Genomic DNA, 15,283 nt, shown 5'->3' on the forward strand with positions numbered 1-15,283 from the left:
AAGGTGACAAGTCTCTCTCAAGGCCTGGTGTGTCACAGGAGCTCATGCCCCTGGGGCAGTGGGAAGGGAGATGGGGAGCACTGAGGGATAGGGGTCCCTGAGAGGCAGGAGACAGGGGTCGGGATGGGAGTCCCTGGGGTGAGGACAGGGTCACTTAGGGGCAGGAGAGGGAGGCGAAGGGGGTGTCTGATGTGATGAGGCTGGGGCTAAGGAGGGAGCAGGCACTGAGGGGGGGATTCCCAAGGGGCAGGGCAGGGGGATCACTGGGTGCAGGGCAGGGCCAAAGGAGAGTCCCGGAGGTGCAGGAAGCAGGCGTGCTGGGGGGGGGTTTGAGGCAAAGGAGGCGGGTCCAGAGGCGGGATGGGGGGGTCCCCGAGAAGCAGAGCAGGAGGTGTGTGTGTGGGTGCCTAAGGAGCAGGGGGCGGGGACAGGGCTGGAGGCGGGGGGGGGGCCCCTCAGGAGCAGGGGGTGGGGCCAGAGGCGTGTGGGGGGGGTCCCCGAGGAGCAGGGGCCAAAGGTAGGGGGATCCCCGAGGACCAGGGGCCAGGTGGGGGGTCCCATCTCCCCGAGGCGCAGGAGGAGGAGCCAGAGGCGGGGGGGTTCCCCGAGGAGCAGGGGAGGTCCCTGAGGCGCAGGCTGCGGAGCCGGGGGGGGGGGGGTCCCATCTCCCCGAGGCGCAGGGGGCGGGGTCGAGAGGCGGGGGGGGTCCCTGAGGCTCAGGGGGCGGGGTCGAGAGGCGGGGGGGGGGGCTCCCCGAGGCTCAGGGGGCGGGGTCGAGAGGCGGGGGGGGTCCCCGAGCCGCAGGGGGGCGAAGGCGCAGGGGGGTGCCCGAAGCGCAGGGGGCGGGGCCAGAGGCGAGGGGGTCCCCGAGGCGCAGGGGGCGGGGTCGAGAGGCGGGGGGGTCCCCGAGGCGCAGGGGGCGGAGCCGGGGGGGTCCCATCTCCCCGAGGCGCAGGGGGCGGGGCCAGAGGCGGGGGGTCCCTGAGGCGCAGGGGGCAGGGTCAGAGGCGGGGGGGGGGTCCCCGAGCCGCAGGGGGCGAAGGCGCAGGGGGTGCCCGAGGCGCAGGGGGCGGGGCCAGAGGCGGCGGGGGTCCCTGAGGCGCAGGGGGCGGGGCCAGAGGCGAGGGGGTCCCCGAGGCGCAGGGGGCGGGGTCGAGAGGCGGGGGGGGGTCCCCGAGGCTCAGGGGGCGGGGTCGAGAGGCGGGGGGGGGGTCCCCGAGGCTCAGGGGGCGGGGTCGAGAGGCGGGGGGGGTCCCCGAGGCGCAGGGGGCGGGGCCAGAGGCGGGGGGGCCCTGAGGCGCAGGGGGCAGGGCCAGAGGCGGGGGGGGGGTCCCCGAGCCGCAGGGGGCGAAGGCGCAGGGGGTGCCCGAGGCGCAGGGGGCGGGGCCAGAGGCGGCGGGGGTCCCTGAGGCGCAGGGGGCGGGGCCAGAGGCGAGGGGGTCCCCGAGGCGCAGGGGGCGGGGTCGAGAGGCGGGGGGGTCTCATCTCCCCGAGGCGCAGGGGGCGGGGTCGAGAGGCGGGGGGGGTCTCATCTCCCCGCGGCGCAGGGACACTAACGGCCCCGCGGCGGGCGGGGGGAGGAGGGTGCCCCGGGATGCCCGGATGTAGGGCCCGTCCGCCCTCCCCACGCAGGCGCCGAGCCGGCCGGTCCCCTCCGTCCCCCGGTTCCCGGCCCCGCTGCTGCGATGCCGCCTCCCCCCGCCGGGACCCCGGCCCGCACCGCGCGGGTCTCCCGCTGCCTCAGCTTCAGCGCCTGCCACCGGCTGCACAGGTGAGGGGCCTGGATCGGGGGCCCGGCCCCACCCCCATCGCACTGGGTCAGGGGGGACCCCAGGGTGCTCCCCATCGCACTGGGTCAGGGGGGATCCCAGGGTGCCCCATCGCACTTGGTTGGGGTGGTTCAGTCACTGCGAATCTCCCAGCAATGACAGCTCATAGCGACCTGCCAAGAGGAGACCCTGCCCCTCCCCATGGACTCAGGTCAATTCCCAGGTTAGAAATCCCCAGTGTGTTGGGAAGGGAGGGGTTATTCATCCTGGGGGAGCTATCCCTGGTTCTTACCTGGGGCTCCTTAGTTCCTATCCCATGTGGACAGGAGAGCCATTTGCTCTCCGGTCTGGCAACGTGTCCAGCGATATACTGGATCCAGAATCCAGATGGTCCCCGTATCTAAGAGCTCACACTGTACAAGGGGGAGACAGAGAAAATGAACCTCAGCCTGCAGCTGGCTATGCCTTGCTCTCCCAGCTGCTGGGAAGGTGGGGTCGCTCCCTTTTCAACAGCCCATGTGTTTGGGGCTGTTTCTTGTTATTTTTATTACAGTAGCACCTAGAGGCCTCAAAGATTGTGGCTCTGTTGTGCTAGGCACGGTACATACCACTTAGTAAAACAGTCCAGTCCTTGCCCCAAAGAGCTTACAGTCTGGTCATTGTTATTAGAGATGACAAAGGATAGGCGAAGGGAAGGAAAATACTGTAATCCATCTGTTTCCCTCACTCCCTCATCATCCTGCACATTTCTTCTGCTCCCTTTTGGGGGCTTTCTCCTGCCTCTCCTTCCCCCTTGCTGTCTTGAGTGCAGCTCTCTCACCTCATTTTTTGGTTCTCTCCTCCCCCTGTACCACTTGCCTGGCTAATGTTTTGTGTGCGCTTGTGCTCACCAAACCACCCCTCCACCAGCAAAAGTGAAGTTGATGCAAGTCAGTTCAGATTCAGTACCATTCAATACCTTGGGAATGGCAGCAGTGAAGTTGGTCAGAGCTCAGAAAATTCTCCTGCGGATGGAGGCTCTGGGAGTGGAGAGTAGGGGGAGAGAAAAAGGAGTGACTCCCCTTCCTTTCCCCAGCGTGCCCTACTAAACAGGAGCATTTTTAAACAACAGCAGAATGAAATTGGGACAAGACTCCGGTTAGTTTCAAGATTATGCTGCAGGCAAACCTGATTCTGACCAGAATCTTGTCTATTTCACCCTGAGTAGCATGAGGTTTTTCATGGCTGGTGGATGAGAACAGCAGCACCAAAGGCAGTTTTCAAGCTCTGTCTGTGAGACCAAAAATCTGACTTCTTTGTTCAGTGGACAGCTATGGACTTTGATAGATTGTACTTTACACACTTAAGGTCAAATCACTTATTTCCCCAGCAATTATCTAAGATGCTTCATCTCCTGCTTTTCCTGAAGCAAAGGGGACTTGATGGTAAGTGGTGTCTTCTGTTTTCACGTAAAATGTGAATCACATATTTCAGATGTGCCCTTCTGCCTGGCCTACACTGATCACCACCTATTCATCCCTAGACTTCACATCCTTTGGGAGAGTTGTTGGTACAATGTGAAAGTCAGAAGGGATGACAGTAAACTTAGCGATGGTCCCACTGATCTCTTAAATATCTCCATGATCCTGGATACTACAGCCTGCAATGTTTGTGTTCAGAAACTAGGTGGTTCTACCAGACATCCGGTCCCTTTTGTGAACAGCTGGAACTCTTGTGGTGTTTCAAACTCTGATTGATACACTTTTCACAGTAGGAGTGAATACTTGGCAACAGTACACAGTCCTGTACTGAGAAGTCAGGATACTACAATGAAACGATCAGCAGCATCCAGACTAATAGACCCCAAATCTCGTAACTGGGCTCCTTCAACTCTCCAATGCCATTTCTTTAGCCAGTAATGCTTTACAGAATCTGTAGAGAAACACAATACCTGGATGAATGTTCATTATAATAGAGTAAAAAAAAATGTAATCGTACTTCCCCAGTCTAATCCATCTGTTTAAAAAGGAGAAAGTGACTAGAGTACATTATGTTGGATCACTAGTACACACAGTAATGTATTAACTTTTAAAAAACAAATTACATAAAATGTTTAAGGATTCGCCACCTGCTTTTCAGGGCTTGTTATAGACAAGGATAGGCTATGGGTAATGTCTTGATCCAATGAATAATGAGACCACAAACTAAAAAGTGAGTGGAGGACAAATCTTTCATGCACAGGGCCTGGACTAACTCAGGCAGTGGGTACAGAATCTGAGTAGACAGTCTGTGAATGAGATGTTTCTTTGCTGTGCCTACTAAGGAGATCAGGGGGAGCTAAAAACCAGTCCCAGTTGAAATGAAAACCTAAATGTTTGTAATTGGCCCTCAACTGCAGTAGTTAATTTCTTTTACAGTAAGTCACTGAGTGATGAAGAAAACCTGAAACTCTTTGGGAAATGCAACAATCCAAACGGACATGGACACAACTATAAAGGTGAGGGGCTGACTGGCCTGAGTGCTATACTTATTCATCCAGACCCGGAGAGAATTAGTTCACATGGTTGTATGAGAGAGACATTTGGATGGGATCGACCCTTAGCCATGTTACTGCGAACACTTATGTAACTGAGAGCAGAATCTGGAGCGTTTGTTTTTTTGATGACCGATGGTGCAAAGAGAAATAAGAGTGATCATCAACAGGAGACAGTGCAAACTGCAAATCTGCCTTTTAGGCAATTACATAAAGAGTAAATCTTATTTTAAAATGTTACTGAATGAACCAAATCTGCTTATACTCAAGATGATAGTAAATCTTAATGGTGGTTTCCACTTGGCAAACAAATGTTATCGAAAACGAACAAACCTTCTTCAAGAGATTGTCCACATGGATTCCATTCTTAGTGTGCATGGGCCCCATGCATGCAAGACTGGATCCTTTTGGTCAGTGTATCTGTCAGGGCCATGCCTGCTCCTAGGTGCCCTGACACCTCCCATCTGAGGGCATAAAGGACAGAGCGACCCAGGTGTTCCTCAGTTTCTTCTGAGTGCCCTTGAGAGTCAGGCAGTACCCCGCAGCGTCTGCTTACTCTGTGTCCTGTGTGATTTTCCTTAGCCTTGCATATAATAATTAGATAGTCAAGTTAGTGTGATTAGTGTAATTTTTTCTTTTATGTGCCCAATGGGCAAATATATAATGTTTCTGTTAGCTTAGACCCCCACCGCCCAACTACCCCACAGAGAACTGGCATTACAGCAGACCAGCATTAATGCCATTAGTGATGGGCAATCCTGGTGTCTGCTCTCTCTGCAAGGAGGGCATGTCCTGGGTCGGGGGAGTTCTGTCTGTTGTTCTTTCTCTGAGTGCACTCAGAGAGCAAGGTAGGTGCATCTGAAGCTGTTCCTTCTAAGAGAAGGTCACCAAATGAAATGAATAGTTAGCAGGTTTAAAACAAATAAAAGGAAGTATTTCTTCACACAACGCACAGTCAATCTGTGGAACTCCTTGCCAGAGGATGTTGCGAAGGGGGTCCCCGAGAAGATACATTCATGGAGGATAGGTCCATCAAAGGCTATTAGCCAGGATGGGCAGGGATGGTGTCCCTAGCCTCTGTTTGCCAGAAGCTGGGAATGAGGGACAGGAGATGGATCACTTGATGATTACCTATTATGTTCATTGCCTCTGGGGCACCTGGCACTGGCCACTGTCAGAAGACAGGATACTGGGCTAGATGGACCTTTGGTCTGACCTGGTAGGGCCATTCTTATGTTCTTAAGAGATTGATGCAAGCCTCCATGGACACCAAGAGGAGAGCTGCAATTAGGGCTCAGCCATCATATCAGTCTCTCTCTGTTAGACCTATGATCCCACTCTGAGCACCCAGGCCGCATCCACTCAGAGGCCCCACTTGTCCATCACTTCATCTGCATTGACATCTGATGGGCACAAAGGAGCGGTGCTCTAAAGATGAGCCTAGGCACAGTTCGCTGTCCCTGACACCTAGCAAATTGAGATCAAAGGGTCATCGGCCACATGACTAGTCATTCATCCAAGGGCCAAAAGCCTAAGAAGGCCCGTTCATGTGCCCTGGCACTGACTTCCTAGTCAGTTCATGCAGTATCCTCTAAATCAGCACCTCCGGTGCCCTCAGTTCTGATCCTTCAGCACCAACACCGTACCTGGTACCTGGAGCCCCTCAGCATTGAGTGCCTCTGTGGTCATACACCCTGATACAAATTACCTTCTTGGTACAGATTAGGGTACCCACTCCTTGGCACTAACTGTCCTGGCACCTAAATCATAACGTGGTGCTGAATGACTTATCGGTGGGCCCAGTACCAGAGTGACCTCTTCTGGTGATGACATCCAAGCCACCAGCTTCAGGTCATTGGTATCCTGGGTTAGAGAGGTGTCCCTGGTACTGAACTGTTCTCTATAGAGATGGGGCACACCGGACAGAGCGGCCCTTCCCTTGGAGAAGGTGTGCTCCTTTTCAAACCCCCAGGTTTCAGTAATACCAACCAGATCAAACGAATGCCCATAAATGAGCAATTCCATTTCCTCATTTGTTACCCAAGCTTCTAGCATTGGGTATAGGCAAGTAAAGAGTTTCTTCTCTTCAGGTCCTTTGGTTTTTTCTCAACATCTCAGATTTGTGCTAAATGAGTACTCATTTCTTCCCTCTTTTCACCTCCTCCTTTGTTATTAGTTTAATGCCCTGAAGCTAAATGGAGGAACTTTTCTATTTGGGCATCTGTCTCCCTCGATGTTTGCAGTCTCTACAATACTGGATTATTTGCTAGCCCTGAAACAATCTGCACTTTCCATCAGCTCCATAAGGGTCCATCTTGAAGCAATATCTGCTCCTCACCCTCCTATCCAGGGCTGTATTGAATTTCCTATGCTGTAGAGGCAAAATTCCTGAAGGGCCCTGTCTCAGCTCAGAGCAACTGTACCTGTCTTCCCCCTCTGGGGTCCATCAGGGGCACCCACTGCAGACTCCCAGCTCCTCAGCCATCAGATCTCTTAGACAGGGACTCGTATCTCTCTTCCTCTTGTCTGGGTTTTTTCCCAAGGCTGCACAGTTCTCTGCCAGCAAGCCAGACTGCCTTAACAGGCCAGTTTGTGCTTTCCTTCCGCTCCAGGGATTATGAACAACTATAATTGCCAGCAGTGACAAGTCACCACACAGCCCCTTGCAAGCAAGCACATTTAATCTTAAAGCAAAAGCATTACATTAAAAACAGATTAAAAACAACAAAAGAACCTGCATGCATGCTAAAAAGCTAATCAGAGATCACCCTGGCTCCCACAGGGGCTCTGTTAGGAATCAGTCCTTCAAACCCCACAGTGGGGTTTTTCTGTGGTTACAAGTTCCTATGAGCCTTAGCTCAGAACAAGCTCAGATCCCTCAGTAGCTCTGTCTTTCTTTTATACAGCCTGGGCCTTTGACCTTGAGACTCTGGGAAGAGATAATCGGCAGACAATGGTCCTCGCTTCAGGGTGTAGCTTCAAAAGGCTGGGGATTTGCATAACCAGAGGTGGGAAATTTGCATTCAGATTCCCAGGAAAACCATTTAACCCTGTCCCAAAAGTCTCTTCTTGTCAGGCACAGTGCTCAATATAGTCCTTTGAAGTTCATACATTTCCATGGGTTCACATCAGATACCCCCCGGAAAGTTATGTACGAGCCCAGCCCACAATCATACAGAACATTTGCATTTAATACAATGGACTCCAAAGATACTTAACCTTAATTCAACACAGTTTTTTTAGGATACTGCAGGAAATTGCCATATCTATCACAGGCCTTATGCATGTTTTCTCCCCAAGAGCTGTCTCCCTCTTGGGATATCACTGTAGAGTATTAGCAGAGTTGATGGGTCCTCTGGTAAAGTTCCCTGTTCCCTATATCACCTCTGCCTTTCAGATTGCCATGGCAGCAGCTTGAAGGGTTGGGGAAATTCAGGCCCTTCTTATATAGTTATTCATAGGACAGTGTCACTCTTAAGTTTCTGCCCAAGGTTGCCTCAGAGTAACACTCAGTCCATTCATCTGTCTGTTTTCTTCCCCAAGCCTCACTCAACCCTGGAGGAAGTTAGACTTCATACACCTGATACAGTAGGGGCACTGTCTTTGTACTTAGAACAGAATCAGTCAGGAACTTGCCTGACTATCCATGGACAGATTTAAGGGGCAACCTAGATCCTCACAGAGATATCTAAAGTTTCAGAGTAGCAGCTGTGTTAGTCTGTATCCACAAAAAGAACAGGAGTACTTGTGGCACCTTAGAGACTAATAAATTTGTTAGTCTCTAAGGTGCCACTAGAGAGATCTAAATGGGTATCCACCTGTATAAGGACATGATATGGGTTAGCCAGGTTAGATGCACCTAGCCACATCAGAGCTTATTCCACTAGAACTCAGGCAGCCTCTGCTGCTTGTTTGACGAGCGTCCCTGTATCTGACATTTGTTGAGCAGCTACATTCCTCACATTTACAAGATTCCATTCCTTAGTAGAGGCTTCCGGATCAGATGCCCATTCTGGTAGGACCCCGCTGTGGGACGGTTGAGCCTGTCCCAGCCTTTATACCCTCCGGTGCAGGGGTGCAGGCATAGTCCCAGTGGACACTGCTGACCTAAAGAATCCAATCTTGTGTCCATCTTGGAGAACCGCCATTACTGTAGGGTCAGTTACCGTTCTTTATACAATGGATATTGTTTTAAAGAGTAACACCTATGATGCTATTAACCCACGTCCTGGGGCTGATTCATGCTGTGTGGGCTCTCTGATCTGCTGCTAATGTGAGTTGTTCTCGTGTACATTGGATCACATTTATGACTTGGTGTTTTTCTCCCTCTAGTTGTAGTGACTGTGCGTGGAGAGGTAAGTGCAATCATTATTTCCTTCCTTTTTCCTTCTTGGAGGTATCAGAGTGTGGTTTCCATCTGCAAATTCTGCAGATCTTTTAAAAAACCCAACCCTCTAGGTGTTTGCCTTTGTAGAATTGCTAAAAATCCTGCATTGCTTGAAAACCCTCTGTTCCATCAATTATAAAGAGAAAGATTTTCTGTAATCATTTGTGTGCGAGAGATGGGTCCAGCGAAGGCAGCTCTTCTTCTCACGCTGTCTTTCCCAAAGACATGCTGGAGGCCACATTTCAGCCCCAGTCTTGCAATGAGCTTCATGTGGCTTCAGGGGTCCACCCACACAGAGCTCATTGCAGGATCTCAGCCTTAACTTCCGCTCTCAAATCCATCCTGAGTGAAAGCAGGCTGAACTCTGTACCCTGCAAAATGGTGGGAGGCCACAGTCCTGCACTTAGCTCTCAGCCAACTTGTTCCAGAGAGATCTGGGCCACAGAACAATTGCTCTTAATTCTGTGGTTGCTGATTGTGGGAGTTAACATGACAATGACATACTGGGTCGGACGAATGATCCATCTCACCCCATCTCACCCAGTGTCTTGTCCTCTGACAGTGGCCAGTGCCAGATGCTTCAGAGGCAATGAAAGGAACAGGGCAATTTCAAGTGGTCCTTCCCCAGTCATCCAGTCCAAGCTTCTGGTAGCCAGAGGTTCCTGCTAGACAGTCCCAGACTGGGGAACAATGGCCATCAGCCTACAGAACAGCAGTTAATTCAGGAGAAAGCCAGATTACCTGTGCATTGTGGTTAGGCCCCACTGGTGCTCATGGTTTGTGCCTGACCCTTACTAGCTAGCAGTTGTGTCTCAGGTTGGTAAAACAACCGATTAAATCCTTGTTCCTGCCTAGTGAGCTGCTTCTCTGTGTGGCTGATGGGCTCTGCCCAAGCACTGCTTAGTAACTATGTGTGCTGGGGAGCTTTCTTCCTGGTGTCGACATTATGAACTTCACTGATCTCTTGAGAGTTGTTGATACTCCATATATAGCCAGCAGGGTGTGTTCTTCATGGTGTTACTGAAGTAGGGCGGAGTCTCAGACAGCGTCTGACAGCGGAGAGAGAGATTTTCTTATGGGTCAGGATTCCCAGCTGGTCTGGGTTTGTGCCATCTAAAGCTTTTGGTGGGATTGGTAACACAACGGGGTAGTGAGGGTTAGTAGATGTGCTTCTAATCTCCTTTCGCTCTTTGCCCTGTAGATTGATCCTACATCAGGAATGGTTATAAACCTGACGGACCTGAAAGAATATATGCAGGTAGTAACACTGTGCTCATGGAGCTCTCACATGGAAATTAGTGATAGCGTAATGGGCTAGTGAGGGCGTGGGGAAATGGGGAGTAGATATTGTTAGGAGTGGAGAATTAGGGAGTGGTTTATGAGCTAAAAATGCATCAGCGCAGTGCCCTGTTGCAGTTTAAAGTCCCCTGCTAGCCCCCACACTGGCCTGTGATGTGCAAGGTCTTTGACTTCCTCTCACCAGCTGCACAATGTGTTGCTGTCTCTCTCCAATAGTGCTGCCCTGGTACCTTCCTACCAACTCTGGGTACCTAGGACCTCTCCAGAAAAGGCCAGCATCGGCCCCAGTGACATTTCACTTCCCAGTGTGTGTGTCTGGAATTGCTCGACAGACACACAAGGGCCCTTCCCAAGTCCAAGCAGGATAGTTAGAACCTGCTATTCATTGTGCCCCCTTGACATGCCCTATTGATGTAGCTACCAGTGTCAGAGAATCACAGAACTGGAAGGGACCTCAAGAGGTCATCGAGTCCAGTCCCCTGCACTCATGGCAGGACTACATATTATCTAGATCATCCCTAACAGGTGTTTGTCCACACTGCTCTTAAAAATCCCCAATGATGGAGATTCCACAACCTCTTTAGGCAATTTATTCCAGTGCTTAACCACCCTGACAGTTAGGAAGCTTTTCCTAATGTCCAACCTAAACCTCCCTGGTTGGAATCTAAGCCCATTGCTTCTTGTCCTATCCTCAGCAGTTAAGAAGAACAATTTTTCTCCCTCCTTGTAACAACTTTTTATGTACTTGAAAACTGTTATCATGTCCCCTTCTCTTTTCCAGACTAAACACACCTGATTTTTTCAATCTTCCCCATAGCTCATGTTTTCTAGACTTTTCATGATTTTTGTGCTCTCCTCTGGGGTTTCTCCAATTTGTCCACATCTTTCCTGAAATGTGGCGCCCAGAATTGGACAGAATACTCTAGGTGAGGCCTAATCAGCACGGAGTACAGCAGAAGAATTACTTTTCATGTCTTGCTTACAACACTCCTGCTAATACATCCCAGAATGTTTGCTTTTTTTTGCAACAATGTTACACTGTTGACTCATATTTAGCTTGTGGTCCACTATGACCCCCAATCCCTTTCCACAGTACTCCTTCCTAGGCAGTCATTTCCCATTTTGTATGTGTGCAACTGATTGTTCCTTCCTAAGTGTGGTATATTTTTCATTTGTCCTTCTTGAATTTCATCCTATTTACTTCAGACCATTTCTCCAGTTTGTCCAGATTATTTGGAATTTTAATCCTATCGTCCAAAGCACTTTCAACCTGTCCCAGCTTGGTATTGTCTGCAAACTTTATCAGTGTACTCTCTATGCCATTATCTAAATCATTGATGAAGATACTGAACAGAACTGGACCCCAGAACTGATCCCTGCGGGACCCCACTTGTTATGCCCTTTCAGTATGACTGTGAACCACTGATGATTACTTTGTGGGAACAGTTTTTCAGCCAGTTATGCATCCACCTTATAGTAGCTCCATCTAGATTGCATTTCCCTAGTTTGTTTATGAGAAGGTCATGCGAGACAATATCAAAAGCTTTACTGAAGTCAAGATATACCATGTCTACTGCTTCCCCACTATCCACAAGGCTTGTTACCCTGTCAAAGAAAGCTGTTAGGTTGGTCTGACGTGATTTGTTCTTGACAAATCTATTATGACTGTTCCCTATCACCTCATTATCTTCTTGACATTTGCAAATTGATTGCTTAATTATTTGCTCCATTATCTTTCCTAGTACAGAAGTTAAGCTGACTGGTCTGTAATTCCCCGGGTTGTTTTTATTACCCTTTTTATAGATTGGCACTATATTTGCCCTTTTCCAGTCTTCTGGAATCTCTCCCATCTTCCATGACTTTTCAGAGATAATTGCTAGTGGCTCAGATATCTCCTCAGTCAACTCCTTGAGTATTCTAGGATGCATTTCTTGGTGAAAACCAAAACAAGTCATTAAGCACCTCTGCCATTTCCACATATTTTGTCATTGTTTTGGTCCTACATGTTTTGTTGTTCATGTCCTTCTTCTCTGCCCTCAGGAAGCCATCCTGGAGCCACTTGACCACAAGAACCTGGATAAAGACGTGGCTTACTTTGCTGATGTTGTCAGGTGGGTAGAACTAGAACTGGTACGAGGGTCCAGCCTGTGTTGTTTTATGGATCATAACAGGTGCCAAGTATCTTCTCTGGCACCAGTTCAAATGTCATTAATTCTCCAGGTGTCATTTAATTTAAGTTGATCAATTACCTCCCCATCCTCCTTCTCTATCATCCACCATTATATGTGTGTGTTGTCGCATGTAGGAGAGATCAGTGTGCCTTGGCTGCTTCATGTCTAATGTCAGCCCTGTTTCCCCTGCAGTACGACTGAGAATGTGGCAGTGTACATCTGGGAAAACCTCCAGAAGCGCCTGCCTGCGGGAACTCTTTATAAAGTCAAAGTGTATGAAACGGACCAGAACATCGTTGTGTACAAGGGGGAAGAGATGACTCTTGAGAAATGAAATTCAACTCTGCTGATCATAATCTTCTGAGGAATTATTCAAACCAGTATATCAATGGAGTATACCATGGTGTATCAATGACATGTAGACTGATTTTGTAGAGTTTTTTTTTTTAATAAGGTCATTTTTAGGTAATTAAAGACAATTATTGTGGCAAGCTAATGAGGTTTTCTATTTAATTTGGAGTTCTCAGAATTTACAACCTCTTATTTGCTTTTAATCAAGTGGAGACTGAGAAATGACTTCTCCTCCTTTTTGTGCTGCAGGCTTGCTCCTTCCTGTGGCTGGGGTCTCTGTTTTCTCCATAAGATAAGGGACTGGTGGTAGTGGTGAGCGTAACTGTTTTTTGCTTTGTTTCTCCTATGCCGTAGTCTGGTTCTCAGTAACACTTTGATCTAAGACAACTAGGGGTTTCATGCAAACTGGCTGCTATAAACCACAAGGTCAGAGAATGCTTTTGTTTGTATAACTGTTCTGCTGATAAAACTTTGCTAGTGAATGCCAGCCTGCAGTCCTGCTGCACGCGACGCTATGGTGAAGCGAGGAGGCAGAGCTGGAGGGGAAAGGAAAACACTGTTACCCATTTGACCTGAGCAGTTAGCTGAAATTCAGGGTATAGCGAGTTGTTTCTGCTAGATGGAGAAATTGATGGTAGAGTTGGGTATTTCTTTGGTGCAGTGCTGTTTATTTACAATGAAGGTACATAAAATGCAGTTTCCCTGAACACGGCAGGAATCAAACAGCAGAAGACAGTTTCTTTGCTCACAATTCCAAGCCTCTTTCCAGCCAGCACTTAGCCTAAAAGTTCTCTCTCTCTTTGTCTCAGGATCATGCTACCAGTGCTTCTGTGGCTCTGTCTTTGGCTTTTGATGCCTCTCTCCCAGTTTCTCTGCTGTTTTTTGGCTGCTTTTCTCACACGTACAGACACACTAATCAATGCCCCAGTCCCCTGCATTTATTAGATCAGTCTCCAGGGAAAGCCTGTGGGCCAGATGGTTCAGCTTCAACTCAAGCTTTGTCATGTGCCTGTGTTTTAGGTGGTGGCTCTGGTCCATATAGGAGTTCTGGTCCAAGCTGTGTCACAGACCATGGGCCCAATTCATTGTTGCGCTCATCTAGGGTCAAAGAGGTGACAGGGCAGGAGCAAGCTCCCACCTCGTCCCAGAGTTATCCCTGATACAATGGACTTCTATGCTCCGCAAGAGCCGCCAAAGCAAGGCATGTGCTAAAATGCACCAGACGGACGGCTGGCACGTGTCGGGGTGGACCTGCATCCCAGCAATTTTGCACGCTTACAAAGCCTCATGGGGCCTGTTTCAGCAGAGGCACAAGGAAGGGCTACCCTGGGCTGCACTAGCCTGCAGCAATCCCTGAAATGAGGAGGTGCAAACTACCGCCCTTGTGTCCCTGCATCAGCACAGAGATGTGTCAGGCCCCATGTGTATAGAGAGGGCTCCTCCCTTTCCTTGTTGCTGGAACTCAACGCAAATGCTCCAGTTACACATCACCAAGTGATGAACAACTCACTCAGTGGTGATATAGAGAGCAGTGGGAGTAAGACCAGTGCCGAGACGCTTCACTAATGAGTTTGGAAATCAAGGCCTGCTGCCTTTCGTCTGTCATTTATACCGTACCAAGCACACCGGTACCTGAGGGCCAGCGATCTGTAACAGTCTGCTAGTGAATTCTGCAGCAGAGTCAGGTAAATGACTTTTTAAATAAGATTTTTATCAAATTAGATAACATAATTTATTTATTTTTAATATCGAATCCAATTGTAGGCTGTCTGCTCCTTTTCAGTGTGCCCCAGTTTTTTGCTAGTGCAGAGCTGCCTAGGAGGAGGTGGAAGGTTGTGATGGGCTCAGATACATGGCGATGGAGGCCATTCGTGCGCTATAGGTAGGGGAAAGTTGGAGGATTTGGCAGCTGGGTGTTGGGGTTTTGAGCACCCAGGAGTCACAGCCTCCGTATAGGCCACTTCACTGATCTTTTAATTCCGTAAGGCGGCTGAATGCCACAGGGATGGGCAGAGCTACGTAAACATAAGGCTGGATGCTCCGTTTCAGCTGAACATGGGGACATCTGCCTGGTCTCCATTGTAAAGAAGGATCTGCTGGCTTTAGAACCAGGATGCGCGGTCAGGTCACGTGTCAGGATTAAATTGGATAGAGAGGAGGCAGCTGATTCTTGTGGATTGTGTTGGAGCTGACTTGAAATAGGATGGGGCCTAAACACCCAGTTCCCCATCACCTCTCCCTACCCACCCCGTTCACCCACAGTGATGAAGAAGGCACTGTAGCCTGACGCTCCTGCTGTGGTGATCTGCAATGAGTTGTCATCTTTATCCTCAGGCTTCAGAGTTAACATGGCCTGGTAGAGGAAAGGAGCATGTGGTATGTCTTCGGGCTGTTGCTTCAGGCTGTCTGTGTTGCTGACTCAGAGCCAGTGCTGCATTTGGGCACTGCGGTTTGTTGTGGTTTTTAATGCGGCAAGAGTGGTTTTTGCAGCATCACGAACATGCAGGATAAGTCAAGAAATCAAGTGCATACTGTGAAAACTAAGCAGTAAGACACGACGCATCAGCTGGGGGACAGTTACCATACAGCAGTCGTTTTCAACCTGTGGTCTGCGAGCTATGTCTAAGGGGTCCCCAAAAGATTCAGCCTGAAAACTGACTGAACAGAATTCAACTATATACACAGACACTAGATTTCCAAAGAGGCCCATACCTCCATTCGACATGTTTTAGGGGTTCGCAAATGCAAAAAGGTTGAAAACCACGGCCATACAGCTATTGTTTGTTGTTCTGTG

General features: G+C 49.8%; 1 protein-coding gene across 1 annotated transcript; it reads left to right on the forward strand.

Annotated features, from left to right (window-relative positions):
- Positions 1–1,664: 1,664 nt before the first annotated feature.
- Positions 1,665–12,472, forward strand: LOC127033733 (6-pyruvoyl tetrahydrobiopterin synthase-like). The gene is made up of 6 exons (XM_050921856.1): positions 1,665–1,771; positions 4,166–4,245; positions 8,614–8,636; positions 9,870–9,926; positions 12,008–12,078; positions 12,331–12,472. The coding sequence occupies exons 1-6, from the start codon at positions 1,686–1,688 to the stop codon at positions 12,470–12,472; spliced, it is 459 nt and encodes a 152-aa protein (XP_050777813.1). The 5' UTR covers positions 1,665–1,685.
- The last annotated feature ends 2,811 nt before the right edge of the window (positions 12,473–15,283 follow it).

Source organism: Gopherus flavomarginatus, chromosome 13 (genome assembly GCF_025201925.1).
Source record: "Gopherus flavomarginatus isolate rGopFla2 chromosome 13, rGopFla2.mat.asm, whole genome shotgun sequence".
NCBI lineage: Eukaryota > Metazoa > Chordata > Testudines > Testudinidae > Gopherus > Gopherus flavomarginatus.